At 42.0% G+C, this 18,516-nt stretch overlaps 1 protein-coding gene across 1 annotated transcript in view; it reads left to right on the top strand.

The window, feature by feature from the left end:
* The window catches only part of UNC79 (unc-79 subunit of NALCN channel complex), a 628,882-nt gene that overhangs the window by 311,650 nt on the left and 298,716 nt on the right, over positions 1 to 18,516 (top strand). Inside the window, exons 29-30 of the mRNA XM_085626482.1 lie at positions 11,738 to 11,920; positions 13,435 to 13,597. Of these exons, the coding sequence (XP_085482608.1) occupies positions 11,738 to 11,920; positions 13,435 to 13,597 (346 nt within the window). The remainder of the gene's footprint in view (positions 1 to 11,737; positions 11,921 to 13,434; positions 13,598 to 18,516) is intronic.

Below are 18,516 nucleotides of genomic sequence, written 5' to 3'. Positions count from 1 at the left end.
CTGGATTATCCTGTCAGGAGTGGAGGAATACAGGAGCTGGTGACGTTTTTTTTTTTCACCTTTATTGAGTTTATTTTGTTTTTTCCTGCCGCCTATTGCAGTGCTGCCCCTTGTGTGAACTTGTTGAGGTTTTTGCTACCATATTATTCGTCAGACGCACTGCCACTTCCTTATGTGAGGCTTTTTTGCTCTGGGCTTGATTTTGGCTATTTTCGTAGTCAGTGAGGGCCTACTTTCGCCTGCAGCACATGATATTTTTTGTGTGGTGGTTTTTCTGACTGGGTTCGCCTGTCATATTCTCTGTTCGGCGTTTTTGATGCAAGTACATTATCTCTTCCTGTCCTTTTTTCATCTTGCACACTGAGTGTTTTGCAGCCCCTGGCATTTCTTGCTATCACTATAGCTGAGGAGGGGTATTTTGTTCCTATTGAGGTGGCTTGCCCTATGGCTGAGAACATGGCCCCTTCACCGAATGCTAAGGACGTTAAGGAATCTAAAGCATCTCTTAAGAGGTCCAAACAGGTTTCCCCAACACCTGAGCCTGCTTCTAAAGACACTAATTCGACTCTTGAGTCCATCCTGACGCGCCTTAATGAGGTCTATGAAATTGCGCAGTCTACTAAGACTAATACAGATTTATTGCAGGTGGAGATGTTAGCTATCAGGAATGATTTCAAGGCCCTTTCCCTTCGTGTTTCAGGTACAGAAGCACGGATTAGTGGCGCAGAGGATACCATGCAAAAGCATTCTAGATCTCTCACGCAGATAGAGCGTTCCATGGCAGCATTGAGGAAAGACCTCACTGAACAAGAGGATCGTAATCGTAGATCTAATCTGCGAATTTTTGGTCTTCCAGAGGATGTTGAGAAAGAGGCATCTTCCATGATTGAGTTTCTTTATCAATGGATTCCATCTACACTACAAATTTCTTTTCATAAAGATTTTGAACTGGAACAGGCACACCGTGTCCCCTCCTTTCGCCCCAAGTCTGCTACGCAACCAAGAGCGATAATTTTTAAACCGCTGCGTCATCAACATACAGAGCAGATTTTGGCTCATATGCGAAAGGTTAGAGCTGTCTCTTGGAATGGTCATCGTATCTCAATTTCTCAAGACTTTGCCAGGGAGACGGTGATAAGGAGGAAGGGCTTCCTTAATCTTCGGAAGCGTTTGTCTGAGATGAATATCCCCTTCTCCTTTGCTGGTTCCTCAAAATTCCGCATTACTTTCAAAGGTCGTGTCAGAATTTTCGACGAACCTGCGGATTTGGCCTCGTTTTTGGATAATCAAATGGAGTTGCAGATGGAGCTTCAAACGGGGGCTTCACATGTTCCTGGTTCTTCTGGCACCTGATGCGGCTATACATAATCCATTGTTTTTTTGTCTTTGTCAGATCTATTAGTCTAGCTGCTTTTAGATCTGCGCGGTGTTCTTTTTGTCCATTGGTTTTGACGTATTTCTGTCACCTCTTGGTGCTCCCCTATTATCGTTATGGTGTTTTGGTCTTTAGTGTTGTTAGTTTTATTGTATATACCCCTTAATTTTTTTGTCGTAGCATCTCATGTTGGCTTGCCTTCACTCCTGGTCGCGTGTCGTCCTGTTAATCCTTGCCTCCCCAGTTTGTTTCTCGACGTATTAGGTCTTGGTCCTTTTCCTTTCCCGTTGTCTGTCTTTGGTATGTGCGTCGACTTTTGTGGTGAATTTTGGTTATCCTATCCTTTTGTGGTCGGTCTTTTTGCTTCATGGTTGTTTTCTGTTATCTCGTATTTTTTGGAGTTGGTCATTGTCTTTTTATTTGCGTTATTAACGTGTTGTTATATGGTTTGTCTAGGTGTTTTAATTATATCTGTTTACTAGGTATTTATTTATGACTATATTTAGAGTTAATATGGGTCATTCATATAGTTGTTAGTTATACCTTCTTTATTGATTTTTTCATTGAGTGATTTTAGTACATTGTGTTATTAATTGTCTTTTTTGAGTAGGCTAGTTTTTATAGATGCTTTGTAAATTGATAGATCTATGCCTCTCTTGCCTACATGTCCACCTACTTAGGCAAGTATACTTATTTTGCCAGTTTTGGTGTATATGGCTTTATTTACTCATGGCCAGTTGTCTATAAATTTGTATATAGATTTTACATATTTATATGTAGTATTAGTTCTCTTATTTAGCTGCCATAGGGATTCACGGACTTCTATATTGACAGGATGTTATATACCGTTTTTAGTATGTTTCACCTATTGTTTCATATTGTATCATATAGTATGCTTTAGACTGTATTTCTTCTTTTCTCTGCATTATGGTCCTCTTTCTCTTGATGGAGTCCGTTTTGGGCTGGTTCTACCTAATAGTAATGTTATCTTTTAGTTCACTTTCCATCAGCTCTTATTGCCTGAACGTGCTTCCTTTTTCTCTCTCTGCTGCTTTTACCGCTCTCTATGATTCATTTTAATTGTTATATATATATTAATTTGGTCAAACATGTTGCCTTTATAGTCTCTCATTTCGCTTATTTTCTAAGTTATAATTGATTCCAGCTCTTAGTTTTTAGATAGTTTTTCTTTTAAAATGTATAATCAACTATGCACTGTTCTGGGGCTTTTTATGCTGTTGTTGTTATTTCTCCTGTTGGCCCCTCGCTCTTTTTCCCATGTCCCCCCTTGTATGAATTTGGTCTTTTTCAGACCTGCCGGATTGGCCCTTCTCTCTCTCTTTTTCTGTTTTCTTTTGCTTTCTTTTTCCTCCTCTTTCCTTTTTTCTTTTCGGATTTCCTCTTTGGTCTCACCCTGTTTTGTGTTGGCTGTTGATGTCTGCTGCTTAGCTCTCCTGGTTGTTGCGCTCCATTTGTCACATAGGGAATATCTTTTTTTCCTGATAATGGTTCTATGTCTGGACTGAATATACTTTCCCTTAATGTTAAAGGGTTAAATCATCCAGTCAAAAGGTCAAAGATTTTGGACTATTGTAAATCTCTTTCTTCGGATCTCGTCCTTTTTCAGGAAACAAAGCTCTCTGCCAAGGAGGCGTTGTTTCTGAAGAAAGAGTGGGTCTCTGATGTTGCTTGTTCGGATGCTTGTGGTAAAAGGAATGGGGTAATCACCTTAGTTTCTAAACACTCTGGGTTATCTATCGTTTCCTCTGAACAGGATACAGAGGGACGTTGGTTACTATCTAAGGTGTCCAATGGTAATGCTGTCCTATTTGTTATGAATATTTATGCCCCCAACAAGGATGACCCGTCCTTTTGGATTGCGATCGCCAAAAAGCTCGAAGATACCCCTCACTCTGGCAATCTTATTGTAGGTGGTGATTTTAACTTGCCAATGGACCTCATCCTGGATAGGCATTCTGCCTTTAACTTTCGTCCCCCTAAAGCCCACAAACAAATGACTAATATGTGCTCTCTTACCCATCTTCAGGATGTTTGGCGTCTTCATAATCCCACTGGTAGTGACTTTTCCTTTTTTTCTTCCCCTCATTCGTCCTTTTCACGCATCGATTATCTTTTGGTTCACTCTTCTCTGGTTCAATTTTCTTCCTCCCCGCTTATTCACCCCATTTTAGTTTCTGATCACGCCGCTGTGACATTTACTCTTACGTCCTTTGTCCCTAGGGCACGAGCTCGTTCGTGGAGACTCAACACAGAAATTTTACATGATGAGTCCTTGGTGCGAGAGTTTTCCAATGACATTGAGACTTTTTTTACTGAGAATGTTGGGTCAGTCAGTTCCCCTGTTGTTCTCTGGGACTCTTTTAAGTGTACTTTCCGGGGTCAGGTCATTAAGTGTATGTCAGGGAGGAATGCAGCCATTAAGAAGGAACTCACGGACTTAGCAGATGAGATCAAACGGCAGGAATCCCTTTTTCGTCACTCTCAGGACAAGACCTGCCTCCAGTCTATTAAGAACTTAAAGTATTCATACAATACTATAGTCACTAAGAGAGCTCATATTGGCCCACAGGCTCAGAAATCTAAGAGATTGCTGTTAAAAAATCGTGCGGGCAAGATTCTTGCAGCCACTTTAAAGTTCCAGGAATCTTCTTGTAATACCTTCCAAATTTCTTCTATTACGGACCAGTCTGGTATGAAAAAATTTCAAACTGCAGAAATCCTTGAGGTTTTCCGTGATTTCTATAATAATTTATATACCCCTTCGGCCCAAGCTTCTTTTGAACAATGTCAGGAGTTCTTGAAGTCGGTTCCTTTGAAAGTCGTTTCGGAGGAAGATAATCAATCATTAAATTGCCCGATTACTTCTGATGAAATCATTTCCGCGATTAAAGCTACTCGGTCTGGTAAAGCTCCTGGTCCTGATGGCTATCCTATTGCGTTTTATAAAACCTTTATTCCTGTGCTTGTCCCGAAACTCCAATCCGTTTTTGATGCTTTCATTAAGGATGGTTCTGTGTCTGGTTCCGCGGCTGATGCTACTATTGTAGTTATCCCCAAAGAAGGGAAGGATCACGCAGATCCCAAAAATTTCCGTCCCATTTCCCTTCTTAACATGGAAGCCAAGATCTTTGCTAAAATTTTAGCTAAACGCTTAGAGTCCTTTATTCCTCAATTGGTTCATCCCTCCCAAACAGGTTTCGTAAAAGGACGACTTGCACGGGATAATATTCGTACTTTTTGTCATATTCTTGGTGCCGCTAAGCGATCTAATCTTCCGGCGGCTGCCTTGGCCCTTGACGCTGAAAAGGCCTTTGATAAGGTATCTTGGCCTTTTCTAAGAGCTGTTCTATGTGCACATAATCTTGGGGATTCCTTTATTCGTATGGTTATGTCTCTTTATTCCCGACCTAGGGCTAATATACGGGTGAATGGAGCTACGTCTTCTTTTTTTAACCTTTGTCAGGGCACTAGACAAGGGTGTCCTTTGTCCCCTCTCTTATTTTTGTTGTCCATTGATCCTCTCCTTAGAATGATTGACTCGCATCCAGATATTAAGGGTTTCTCTTTTGGGTCTCATCAGTTAAAAACAGCTGCATATGCAGATGATGTTCTCATTTTTTCTGATGATATTGAACTGGCCATCCCTGCTATTTCGGATACGATTGCTCGTTTTTCAAAAGTTTCAGGTTATACTCTGAACAAAGATAAGACGGAGATGTTTCCTTTAAATGCTTACTGCTTCTCCTCTCATATGGGTTCGGTTGGCTTTAAATGGCAATCTAAACAGCTAAAATATCTGGGCATCTTCTTTTGTTCCACCCTATATGCTACGGCTACTTATAACGAAGCCCAAACTATTCTTAAGGTGAGACGTCTCTTAGAAAATTGGTCTCCGAAACATATTTCTTGGTGGGGCCGTATGCAGACTCTTAAAATGATGATCACTCCTATTATTAATTTTGTTTCCTCTATGCTTCCAGTAAGGCTTTCTGATTCCTTCTTTCATGAACTTGATTTGCTTACTTCTAAATTTTTATGGAATGATAGAAGGGCTAGGATGGCTTATAAATTTTTACGGAAATCTTATGATATGGGAGGCTGTAATTTTCCTGATTGGGGGAAGTATCAAACTGCTTTTCTTGCGTCCCAGGGTGCCCTTTGGTTTTCTTCTCCAGCTATTCATGTTCCAGCATGGTTGACAATAGAACAGGAATTGGCCTCCCCACTGCCGACTGCATCTTTTTTAACTACGAACACCCTTTCTATTCCATTCTCTCGCTCTATTATTTTAGACACTATTGCTGCGGTTCGTAAGGTGGATAAGAGAGTAGCGATTCCATTACATAAAACTAGGTGGTCGTCTATTTGGCGTAATTCTAAAATCAAAATTAATATTGACTCTGAGTTGATGTCTTACTGGGCTGGGAAAGGTGTCTCACTTGTTAAGCATCTCTATGATTCCAACAATGATCCTTCCCCTTTCTCATCCCTTGCTCAACAATTCTCTCTATCTAATTTGGATTTTTATACTTTTCTTAAGATTAAGGTTGCACTTGCTAAAGTCCACCTTCATCCTTCTTCCCCTATGATTACGCTCTTTCAGCTTTGGATCAGATCTGGTCATGTTGCGTCGCGGATTTACAAATTTTTATCGTCCTCTACACTCCCTTCTCATACTGTCACACAACAAAAATGGATACATCATTTTGATCATAGTGTTACTGCTCATATCTCTTCTGATACCTGGCAAGATATTGGTAAATTGTCTCTTCGTAACAAAATTGCCCCTTCTCTAACACAGTCTAAATTTTTCTCTATTAATCTTCTTCATTGGACTCCCAGCCGTCTATATTCACTCAATCTCAAAGAAGACAACTTGTGCTGGAGCTGTGGGCTTCTACCAGGCGATTTTCAACATATGTTCCTTGATTGTTCCCTTCTCCACCCCTTCTGGGATTTAGTTCACAAACACCTCATGCTCATCTTTAACATCAAATTCCACTTGTCTTTACCATTAGTTCTTTTGGGTCCGTTGGCGGCCCCAGCCCCTTTGCCCTTAGATCCCATGGAGTTACAGTTGTTGGACCTCTTGTTAACTATTGCAGTCAAAGTAATTCTCATGGAGTGGAAATCTTTTTCGTCCGTCTCTTACCATACGTGGTGGGCTTGGGTTTCCTTTCTACGAAGTGCTCATACGTCAGTGGACCATGCTCATCTTTCTCCTTCTATTTCCTCTGGTGTTTGGAAAGCCTTAGACTCGTACATGGAGTTGGCATCTGAAGGGTTGGTGGAGCAATATCCCTTTGATTTGTCTGGTTAGTGTTGTCCTGTGTGTTGGGTGGTTCCTCTGGAAATCCTCTCCTCTTTCTTTTCTTCTCTCTGTCTCTCTTTTTCTTTCCTCCTCTCTTTCTTACTCTTTCCGTCTTTTCTTTTTACCTTTCTTCTCTTTCCTCTTCTCCCTAATTTGCCATCTGTGGGTGATACTTTTGATATATATCTTTGCCAGTTATCATTTTGGGTTTTCCCTTCTTAAGTAATTTATTTATCGGATGTCTGTAAATTAATGTATGACAATGATTTGCTCTCCTATTTATTAATTCTACATTAATGTATCTATTACCTTATTGTCCGATATCAATTGTATCACTTTGGCTTGTATCTTATGCTTCATATTTGCGCTTTTAAAATAATAAAATTCTTTTGAAATCAAAAGATCTAATGTTCAGGGATAGTGAGGTGTGTTTTCAATATTGTAACACAGCAGCACTTCAATAATATTATTGCAAATAATCTTTGTTACCTCCTCCCATTTCTAAAATGCGAGGTACTGTTTTGATCAAAAAGAAACTTTTTTAAGGATTTTGCATGAAACATAAACATAACATTTCTTTGCAAATGTTTGTAATAGAGTACCACACATTGCCTACATTAAAAAATAAAAGAAAGGAAAACTGAATTTAATACAATCTGTGTAAGAATTATTGTAGGTCCTTCGGACAAGTCTCTCTCAACAGAGCTTGCTCTTTCAGGTGGCCCCCTGAAAGGATGGGGCCATAGGCCAGTGCCCACTTTGCCCATGCCCACTTTGCCCATGCCTTTAAAGGTCACTGGCCTATTCTGATACACAGTGGCAATTTTCCATTTTTAACTAGAAATGATTCAAAGACAGACAGACGCTTTTTGTCATACAACACAGGACATATTACAAATACAAAAAAAGGTATTATATGATTGATAAAAATGAAAACACATTAAAGTAAAAAAATAAGAACATTATTATTTTCCAACTACTTACATTGAAAGAGTTGCCATTTTAATGTACATCACGAATGTATATATCTAGTGCAATCGAAGGATTTTCTTATATTAAAATACAGTTGAAGCATTTAAAAATGCTCCTTTTAGGTAAGAGAGAAATATATCGCTAGGATGTTTCTAGAAATGTAGGCCTCTCCATTAATAAACCATTTGAGATGTTGGAGTGCAAATGAAGTAGTTCACAAAGGTAAATTAAGAATTTTCCCCTGTTAAATGAGATTTATGTCCACAAAAGTCCTGCTGGCATGGCGGAATTTCCATTTTAAGGAATGTTTTCATGGACATCAATTAGGGGTTGCCAGGGGTCGCAACAGCGACCCATAAGTCACCCATTGTGATCCCTACCACCTTGCTTGCAACCCCTGTTTGTCAGCCTTGGCAAGCACTCTGGTGGCAAAGAATCAGCTGCAGTGTGAGCAGTGCTTGATTGCACTGTTGTGCTGAAGATCTTCCTGGGGAGAGATCATGATTGCCTGCAAGCTGGGCCTGGGCTGGGGAAAGAACTTGTCTCACTCATTGCTATGGTGACCCCGATCCAGGCCGTCAGGTGCAGCCCTTGATTTGATGCACTGTATGTATCTGCTGTGGGCCGAAGTGCGCGCTGCATGGCTGGGCATGATTGGACAGTAACTAACCACATATACTGCAGCGAGCAGCACGTGTGTGTAAGTCCAAGCACCCCCCTGCTGTACTCTACCCTAGCTGAGGACGTAATGTGTGGTGTGTGTACCACCATGTTTGGGACTACTGACCCAGTCCCTGGGCCGTCAATCTGGTAGTGTTAAAAAGTGCTACTAAAGTGTTGGCCAGCCCCTGCGGGTCTGTAAAAGCCGCGGTGATGCAGTACGGCCTTGGAGTCGAGTCAGACTTGTGTCTGCTGCATGGGTTCTGGGTGTCAAGACTCTAGAGGGACTGACTAGAATCAACGCAAGTTTGGGCTGGGCCGTGAGTGACTTGCTTCACTTAATTACCACTCTCTGACTGAGGTGGACGGTAGAACCTGGTGCGGGCCACGGGGCAGGGGAAGTCATGTAAGAGTGAGACTGACTGAGTTGTCATATTGACTCAACTACAGTCTAGACTCTTCAACTCCCCTTGTGGTGGTATCAGTCATTGTGACTCCTGTGTGCTGCGGGTCCCGGGCAAACCTCTAACAGAAGCAACAAGTAAAGTAAGATAAAATTATCTATTTTTTTGAGTTGACACAAGATTTTCAGATGCCCTGCAAAACTACAGAAATGATTGTTAAAGAGCACCCATTTCAGGTTCAACCCTTCTAATGGTCTAGTCATCATTTAGGTAATGTCAATAACACATTAATTGCTACTGTTTTATATCGAAAACTGCATCTATTTAGCCACAGCATGTGCATGCTGGTCAGTGAGTGCTGGTGGACGGGCCAACAAGACATTGTTTGTTTTGAACACAACCAAGGCCGGAATGGATGTATACGGCATTGGGTGACAGGCAGGCACCTAGAAGGATGGGGGGCAGGTTTTGTTAGTGGGGCCAGTTTTGTAGCAGTGCAGCAGCTTTAAAAGTACTGCAAAGTTCCTTCTATATTCAGCAGTTTTTGTGCAACATGAAAGTGTCAAGCTAACTCTAGTGATTTAGTAATGTACCTGCTGGAGACAGATGGGAGTTTTGTCTAGTGACAATTTTCAATTATCTAAGGTAGGGCAGAAGGTTAATATGCCTGCTGCAAACAATATGTGATTCGCAGTCAGACTCGTGCCTGCTGCGTGGCGTGGGTGCTGGGTGTCCCTAGTCTCTAGAGTGAGTGACTGACTTCAACACAACTTCAGGAACAGACCCCCAGTCCCGACCGGGCCATGAGTGACTTGCTTCACTTAATTATCACTCTCTGAGTCGGATGGTAGTACCTTGGGCGGGCATCAGGGTAGGTAGTGTGAGAGTGAGACTAGCTGGTTTTGTAGTAGTGCAGCAGTATGTTCTACTTGTTTTAAATGTTGAATGTATATTGTTGTATTTCATATTTCATTGTCAAAATGTATTTGTTTCCTTAGTTATGATGCGGGAGTCATGCCTCATTATTTTTAGGTCTTGCATTCACACAGATTAGCTATCTTTTGGCAAACAGTCCTATTGTATCCAGTTTACATTTAAAGTGGGCTATAAGCCCACCCCTTGTGTATGGTTTGAATTTTTCTTGTCTAGCTCTGATTCTTCCTCTTGATTCATTGGGTTTCCTCCTTATTCTTTTCTTTGTCTCAATGTGTATTTCAGTCTCAATGTGTTTTCATAGGATGATTTGTATCCTTACACTGCTGATGTCACTACCTGCTTTTTCAGTGCTTGAGAGACAATTTTCTCTCTCTCTGTAACATCCTGCTCTCCGCCTGCTTTGCACCCCACTGTCAATATAAATTTTTCTTCTTCCCATATCCCGCTTATCCCCCCAAACCGCTTGATCTCTCACCAGCACCCAAGCCTGCATCGTTGGACACTCTTTATTAAATTGATTCAAAAGCATTCTGAGATGGCTGATGCACATGTGTGTACTTGAGCAGCAGACGTCTTGAACTCGTTTTTCTTACAACAAAAGAAAAATAATTCTAACATATGTTAATGCCCATATCTGAGGGGAAAATAAGCACTGGCAAAGCCAATAGGCGCTATAAGTGAGACTTATTGGTTTTGACAATGCTTGTTATAGTGTGATGGGACCTACATATGTGATTTTGCACATTACGCTTCTTACTTTTGAAATGCCACTTTTTATTTTATTTTCATGTATGAGCCCTGTTCATTTTTCTTTTTTTTGGAGCTCGAAGAACTGTTCCCAAACTCACGCTTCCTACACCCACCATCATAATTCGGCAAGAGAAGCTTTGTTTTGCATGTCTGAATGTGCATTGCCATATTGTTCCATGGTGTTCCTTTTTACAATTGCTGGAAGAAAAAGTTCTGCTTGTAAATTTGATCACGGTTTTTAATTTGGAAAACTGCCTCCTTTTTTTAACAAAAGATAGTTCTGCTGTAAAACTTCTGTCTGTTTATCAATTTAAGTGAAGATAGGGTGTTGTTTTTATTTTTGGTTAAATGAGTAGAAAGTACCTCAGGGGCACACACTGCTTTTGCCACTGGTGTGAGCTATCCTGGGGCACTTTGGTATTACAGAAGGAGCTGCAGACCTGTGCGTGACCCCTTCTGGAATATGATGACGCTGAATGTGGGCCTGTGAGATCTCAAGGATGTGTTCCCTCATTTGCAGGGGGGCATGGCTCTAGGCAAATGAGGGCGTCCTTTGCATCCCAGCCATATTACTGATCAAGGCGGACAGGGTGCCAGGTCCCTTTGGAATCTCCTGTTACATTACATAAGATATCCTTCACAGATGCATTGACTTTAGAACCTGCCTTCTCACAGGCTTCTCCAACGAGTAGCCTGTGAGCTACTAGTAGCTCTCCAGCTCCCTGTAAGTAGCTCTCCTGTGTCCAGTCCAGCCCAGCCTATTAAATGTGAATCTTTTGCTTGACTGAATGTATGTATACCAAAACTGAAAAGTGAGCACTAGAGTCCAGAATGTGGATATTTTCATTATGGATAAGCTGATGTTTGAATTTCCAAATTCTATTCAAAAGTGATATTCGAGTGATAAATCATGTGACGTTGAGAAGGTTAATTATTAATTTTATTTACCTTGGTGCCAGGGGCATTTCAGCTATTGCCATTGTGTATTACCTACGGAAGTGCATTCCAAAGCTCTATTTTTGCATTACTTCTTGCAATCCTACCTGATGCACTCAAGTAATCACTGTGGATAATTTTACATAGGGTGGCCGCTAACGTAAAGTTGTCTGATGTGGTCATTATTACAACGCTAATGATATTAATAGCTCAGGATGATTTTTATTGATCGTAATTAGCTCTTATTACAGAAGAGGTTGGAAACTCCTTCTTTAAGTCTTCAAGGATTTAATCAGTTACTTTAAGAGGAGGCATCGAGACGACAGTAATTCAAGATATCTAATTTCTGACCTATGTGCTCCTGTCTTTCAGGTCATGGACTACAACATTAACCTAGGAAAGCATCTGCTGCCTCTTGTAGTTCAGGTGTTAAAGTATTGCACCTGCCCTCAGCTACGACATCACTTTCAACAACCACCTCGATGCTCCCTCTGGTCTTTGAAACCTCACATTCGGCAGATGTGGCTCAAGGCCTTACTCGTTATACTTTATAAGGTGGGTTGGCTTACCAGTATTGCTGTATCATTCTGGTATCATTTCAAAGAGATGATATGATTGGCTTGTTGAGTATGGCTATTGTCCTGAAATATTGTCATGCTGAGTATGGTCATTGTCCCTGATGTTCCCTCTGGGTTGTATGACATTACCGCGCCTTACTTCACCACGCACGTTTTTACATCGCAGACTTTACAACGCATACGACTACCATGCATTTACAGTCACTCACATTAGAAACACCTTCCCCACACATTCCACTACCACGCATACTTTTACCACGTTTACCGTTTTTGAAAAATCCTTTCACAGTCTAACACTGCCCCATACTGTTAAAAAATGATACATTCATTCTTAATTAATTTTTAATTGCATTTGTCGTTTACATTCATGGTACTATTTTAAACTTTTATATTTTTTTTGGGGGGGGGGGCCCAACTCCCTTTTTTAATTACCCTAAAAAATATTTAAAGCATGTCACATTGAGAAACACTGCCACCTTCTGTTCAAATGCGTGGTTTTGTCTTGCGTTGAAAAGACTTGTGTGCCAACAGTCTTTACGCTGGAAACAATGCGTGGAAAGTGTAATACGAAGTAAAAACTTCTGAGTAAAGACTGTTTCCCCTCCCTCTGTGCACTAAAATCTCACATTTGGCAGATGTGGCTAATGACCTTGCTTGTTATATATTACATTAGATAGCTAGGTTTGCCAGTGTTTTCATTTCTATCTGGAAAGCCAATTTAGTGGCATGAGTCACATAGAATGAAGAGTGACTGGGTTCCACAGGACAAAAAGTCAGAGAACAGTTCAAGTAACATTGCCAGTTAATGGTTGGGACACAGCCAGGTTCAGCTGATCGTGACTTTACTAGGGCATGGTCAGACATATTTCTGGAGTGACGCTTTCTCTCTTTGAAAAACTCAGTAGAAAGAGGAACATTTTGGATAAGGAATATTTGCAAAGCTTATTTCAAAGAGACCAACAGTCCTTAACATATTCAGTTCAGAATGGATTTTCAATCACTATACTTTTATGCATATTATTAGTAACATACCTTTACATATTTGGCAAACAAACATCAGGAAATATTTCTTATATACACATTAAACAGAGGTTAGAATATATGTTGCAGTGTAACATAAAAGTTTATCTTATCTCCAGGAATTGGGTCACAACAATACAGTAGCAAGTAAACTCACCATGTCATGATCATTTGTCAAGTTCCATTTACTAGTCTAAGAAGTTATGCATCTGTCTTTTGGAGTGTTTTATAATTAGCATACATTTTGTCTATGTTTTCATCTATTAAGTATGAGGTTTAATGATTCCCTTGGGTTGGGGCAATAAAAAACTAAATTTGGACGAAAATGAAGATGAATGGGATTATGCTGGTGGTAAAGTTACCATATCTCATCACTGAGTCATTAGATGTTTAAGGGCTGGCAAGGCTGGCACGCCTTGTTTGTTATGTTATTTAGCCTTTGTGAATTAATATTTTTCTTTTTGTGAGTAGTATCCCTACATGGATCCCGAACTCAGCAAGATTATATTGCACCTGATCTACATCACAGTTAACACCTTGAATGCCCAGTATCATAGCTGCAAACCCCATGCCACAGCTGGTCCACTCTACAGTGACAATAGCAACATCAGTCGATATAGCGAGAAGGAGAAAGGTATGTACTGATCAATCCGGAGTCTGCACGCTCACGTCAATAAAGGCTGTTCTCATTTCGAATTTGGAAGACTAGAAATGAAAGTGAAATGATGGGTTTATGTTGTGAGCACAGTATAAATGTATGTATTGCAGCTAATATACATGTATTGGAGGCAACTTTATGCATCTGAGGAATGTATTTTTCTACACACAGGACTACTGTAGGCAGTGCTTAATTTTAGAAGGTGGTTTCCGGTGCTCGGCACCCGCACTTAATTGGTAACACCAGCACCTATGACAGTCTGCCACATGGTGGCACTGTTTGTCTAGTTTGGAGACTAGCACAACAACAATTGTTTATTAATTCAACATACATAAAAAATTACGAATACCTGCCGCCAAAGCTATTCTTATAGATTTGGGGGCTTGAAATAGTCAGAATTGTCACACTGTAGGGAATGTGATGGTTAGTATCTGTGTTGATACTGGAATTGGCAGCGCTGACAGCAACGGTGCAAGTGGAAGTGGACTCCTGACAAGGGCCCTGGCACTTCTTTTTTTCTGAAGCTAATTAGGTTATAATTTGAAATGCTTTTTGTGTGCCATAGCTACATCATTCAGTCCTGATCTATGATTGTCCAATATGACACTGCCTTTTTATTACCTACACTTTTAGTTGGGAGATTGTGATATGTTAACACCCAGATCAGCCACAAGTCTCTTGTGATAGTGGGGTATTTTTAATCCTATTCTCAATTACTCAAGTGCTCTGCCTTAAATCAAATCATGCAGAGATAACTGGTGTTACTATGTCTGAGGGAAAGCCTCAGATTGACAGTCTGCAAGTGCACAGTTTGTCTTTGCATAGGGAATCAGCTGGGGCAAACTTGTCGGATGGTTGTATGCTGGAATGGAGAGAGTAGGACATCTATTCTGATAGCCTTTATTGTACCCTTATGTGCTCTTTAGAACTGGGCACAGAAAATATCCAGAACCATAAGCAATAATGTCACAGCACCCTATAGTGGATGTAAAATATACTGCAATCCAAAATAAATATACTCTCAACTTTCAAAATTTGGGCGACTTTGTGCAAAAATAGAGATTATTAGTCTCAGTTTGTCATCATGAGGCATGAGGACAGAAAGTGAAGCACACTTAAATTGTGATATGCTGTGATGTGGGTAATTCAGTTTCCTTAGTCGCCTGCTAGAATTATTATGCCTGTTCTTCGTCCCATCCGCAAGTTCTCCTACAGGAATTGCCATCTAGTTATAATCATAGAGTGTCGTATCCATCCACATGATGAAAGACCCCAAGCCTCCTCTTGTGATAGGTCTGGGTGCCCCATAGGTAAGGACGGTTCTCTCATGTGACTTTACTGATGCCACCCTCCCTGGATTGTAGCAAATTAATTAACTACTGCTGAGTCCAGAGTTCTTGTTTTGGGGTGTTTATGGGATGTTTTCTGCCGCTAGCCAGCTAAACACAATACTCTTGAAATATCAAGAGCACCGTTTTGACTTTGATAGAGTGGGATCCCTCCCATGAGCTGGTGGGTCTTCTGCTCTGCCAAACTTGTGATTGTGATTCTCCTGCCTCACATCAAGGTGGAAAAGCACCAGGTGTATACCAGTGCATACCCATGACCTGGCATCCTGTCTGCCACTTTGCCACCAGGTCATATTGAAGTTACCCTGGCATACTTTGGGTGAGACACCTGACAAGAGATGTCCTTGGCGAGAACCACCATGTGAGTTATGGCAGAGCTGAGGGAATTCAACCAATGACTCCGAATTTCAAGAATAGTGCTTCCTGAATGTCAGGGTCATTGTATTTTATTTTCAGGAAACAAATTTCCTCTTTGGGAGTTTGTTTTTTTAAAACAAAAAACCTTAGGTGAGCGTACGCAAAAAACATAGTGTTCGCTCGGCAAAGTTCAGTGCCTTCAGTGGAGCCTTCTGCCTGACTGAGATCTCTGAGTTTGGCAGGTTATCTTCCAATGAGGAGCAGAAATCGTATCCTCTGCTGACATGCAGGCCGTTGTAAGTGTCTGAAGCTACAAGGCAAGTTGAGGAAAGTAACACATTTCAAATGCATGTTTGGTGAAGTGTTTGTTTTTTTGAGTTCCAAAAGAGCAATATGCAAGGCTAGAGGGTCAAATGCCGAGGAGGAAGTTTGAGAAACTTTTGGAATATGGGTGCATTTTCAATTAGTGGATGGTCTCGTGAAGGACTTTATAGAAATTCAAGTGTCTACCAGGAATTAGTCAAATCAGTACAGTGTGTCAGTGACAGTTTTACATCCAACGAACTGATGTGACATGTGAGCCTAATCAGATCAAGACTTTCCCACCAAACTAAGAAACTTTTTCAGAAGTTAGTTATTGATTAGATCTTGTTCAGGGCCTACATCTGAAAGGCAACTGTTAGAACTGGGGGTCTCTAGTTGGCAGAGGTAGGTACCTTTCTCCAAATAGAGACCCTTGCTTCTAGTCAGGGTAAGGGAGATACACACTCTAGATAACCCCTGCTCACCCCCTTGGTAGCTTGGCACGAGCAGACAGGCTTATTCCAAAGGCAATGTGTAAAGTATGTGTACCAACACGCACAGTAACGCAGTGATAACACCACAAATGGACACCACACAGGTTTAGAAAAATAAAGTATTTTTATCTAAGCTTCACAAGACCAAAACAACAGAAATCCAACATACACAGTAAAAGGTTTTCAGTAGAATGTCTTTAAAAAGGGATGTTACTAAAAATAGACTGGAAGACTCTGTATCTCTTTATGCAAGAGAGTGATAGGGCAAAACAGTCCTCGACTGGTAGTAATTTATGTGCCCAATCGTGGTATTACAACCGCATGTTACTTCGGCACCGACGGAAGATGCCCCTTCTGTTCTGAGCCCTTTAATACTCTCCCAAGGCTGCCACCGTGGCCAGCGACAATAAGGATACGCCCCCAACTGCTCTTGTCAGTGTCAGGAGAAAAGGGGGCCCCGGTACCACAACTCTGTTATGCCGGTACGGGCCGTAATCAGGACAAGGGCTCAAAACAGTTCCTGGCAGCAACCCACGTGGCGGCGCGAGCACGCGGCTCTGAGCGTTACCTGGGAGACGAGATGAACACCGGCTCGAGGTTTCTCTGGACTCCGGCTCGCTGATCCTCTCTACGCTGCATTGGGGTAGCTTCTTCCTGGTGGCGATTATGATCTTGCTGACAACTCGGGCCAGCGGCGGTGACGGCCTCTCAGTTGATCGCGGCTTCTGTCAACTTCCCAACGGCTCCCAGCTGTGCGCCGGCACACACGCACAGCATCGCAGAGAAGATCTTGGGGGACGGAGCACTCTCGGGAGATACAAGTTACACGCTGTGCCCAGACACACGCACACAGCGTTGCAGAGATCTTGGAACAAAGCACTTCTCGAGCAATGCAGGCTTCACGGAGGTTATTCGCTGTGCCCAGACACACGCACACAACATTGCAGAGATCTTGGAACAAAGCACTTCTTGAGCAATGCAGGCTTCACGGAGGTTACACGCTGTGTCCAGACACACGCACACAGCGTTTCAGAGATCTTGGAAACTTTGGTGTTCCTGAGTTTCCACAACAGCTCTCCTCAGGCCCTTGGAGATTTCCTTTCAAGCAGGGGACACAGCACACATCAAAGCCCTCTTCCTCCCCTTGGCAGAATAGCAACTGCAGGTTAGCCCCAGAACACACAGCAAGGGCAGTCCTCCTTCTCAGTTTCCTCTGCTCTTCTCCATGGCAAAGGTTCCTCTTGATTCCAGGATGATCTAAAGTTCAGGGGTTTCAGCTCTAATATTTATACCCCCAAATGTCTTTGTTCTCTTTGTGTAAGGGGTCCTGAACCCAATCCAAACCAGTTCTGGGTGCACTCTGCCAGTGCACAACTTCTTTCTTTGTCAGTGTGGGCCAGGGTCTTCGGACACACCACAGGAGGTGGAGCCATTCTTTTGTGGAAGGCAGGCATAGCCCTAGTCAGGTACAGGTGCTACTCCTCCCACCACTCAAAGTGCAGATCGGCCTATTCAGCCCAGGGCTGACTCACCCAGACTTCTGGGAGCCACCCCAGCCCCTGTCACTCTAAAGCCAGACAGTCAATCCACAACCAGGCAGAGGCACACAGAAAGGTTGAACAAGAAAATAGCCACCTTCTAAAAGTGCTCTTTTCAAACACAGAATCTAAAAACCATCCTAACTAAAAGATGCGTTATTAAATTCTAAGTTCAGGGATACCAGACTCCAATTTTCTATCTTACTCCTATGGAAAGATATGCTTGTAAAATGTTACAAAGCATTCCCCATTCTGTCCTATGGGCAAGCTAGCCTTTCAATAGTGAAAAACAAAATTTGCAGTATTTCACTATCAGGACATGGTACACACACCCGTGAAGGGCTTCCACACATGGTCCGACACTAGAGAGGTAGCCTTAAGAGCTCTAGGGGTGCAATGGGGAGACAGCAGTGCGGGGGGTAAGGGCGAATCTAGTTAACTGTTTTGATTGGTTGGGTGCCGGGGGTGGGGAACACGAGGCCAACGCAACATTATTCCCTCAGAAAACGAGAGTAGACAAGGACATATTAGATCCAAGCTGAAGGGGAATGCAGGATGGGTTAGGGGATATACTGCCAACAACTAAGACCAGAATATATTTGTATCAATATGTGTGGTTGAACAGACTGATAATAAATGCCAATAAAGTTTGTTTAAAAAATAAAATCAGGGCATGGTACACACACCAGTACATGTCCTACCTTTCACATACACTGCACCCTGCCCAGGAGGCTGCCTTGGGCCTTCCATAGGGGTGTCCTGTGTGCAAGGATAGGGAAGGGTAGGGCCTGGCAAGTGGGTGCACTTGCCAAGTCAACATGGCAGTTAGCAAACTGCACGCAGGCACTGCGGAG

The sequence above is a fragment of the Triturus cristatus genome, chromosome 9 (assembly GCF_964204655.1).
Source record: "Triturus cristatus chromosome 9, aTriCri1.1, whole genome shotgun sequence".
NCBI classification, from domain to species: Eukaryota; Metazoa; Chordata; class Amphibia; order Caudata; family Salamandridae; genus Triturus; species Triturus cristatus.
The sequence above is the reverse complement of the archived record's forward strand: the minus strand, read 5'-3'. Positions and strand labels throughout refer to the sequence as shown.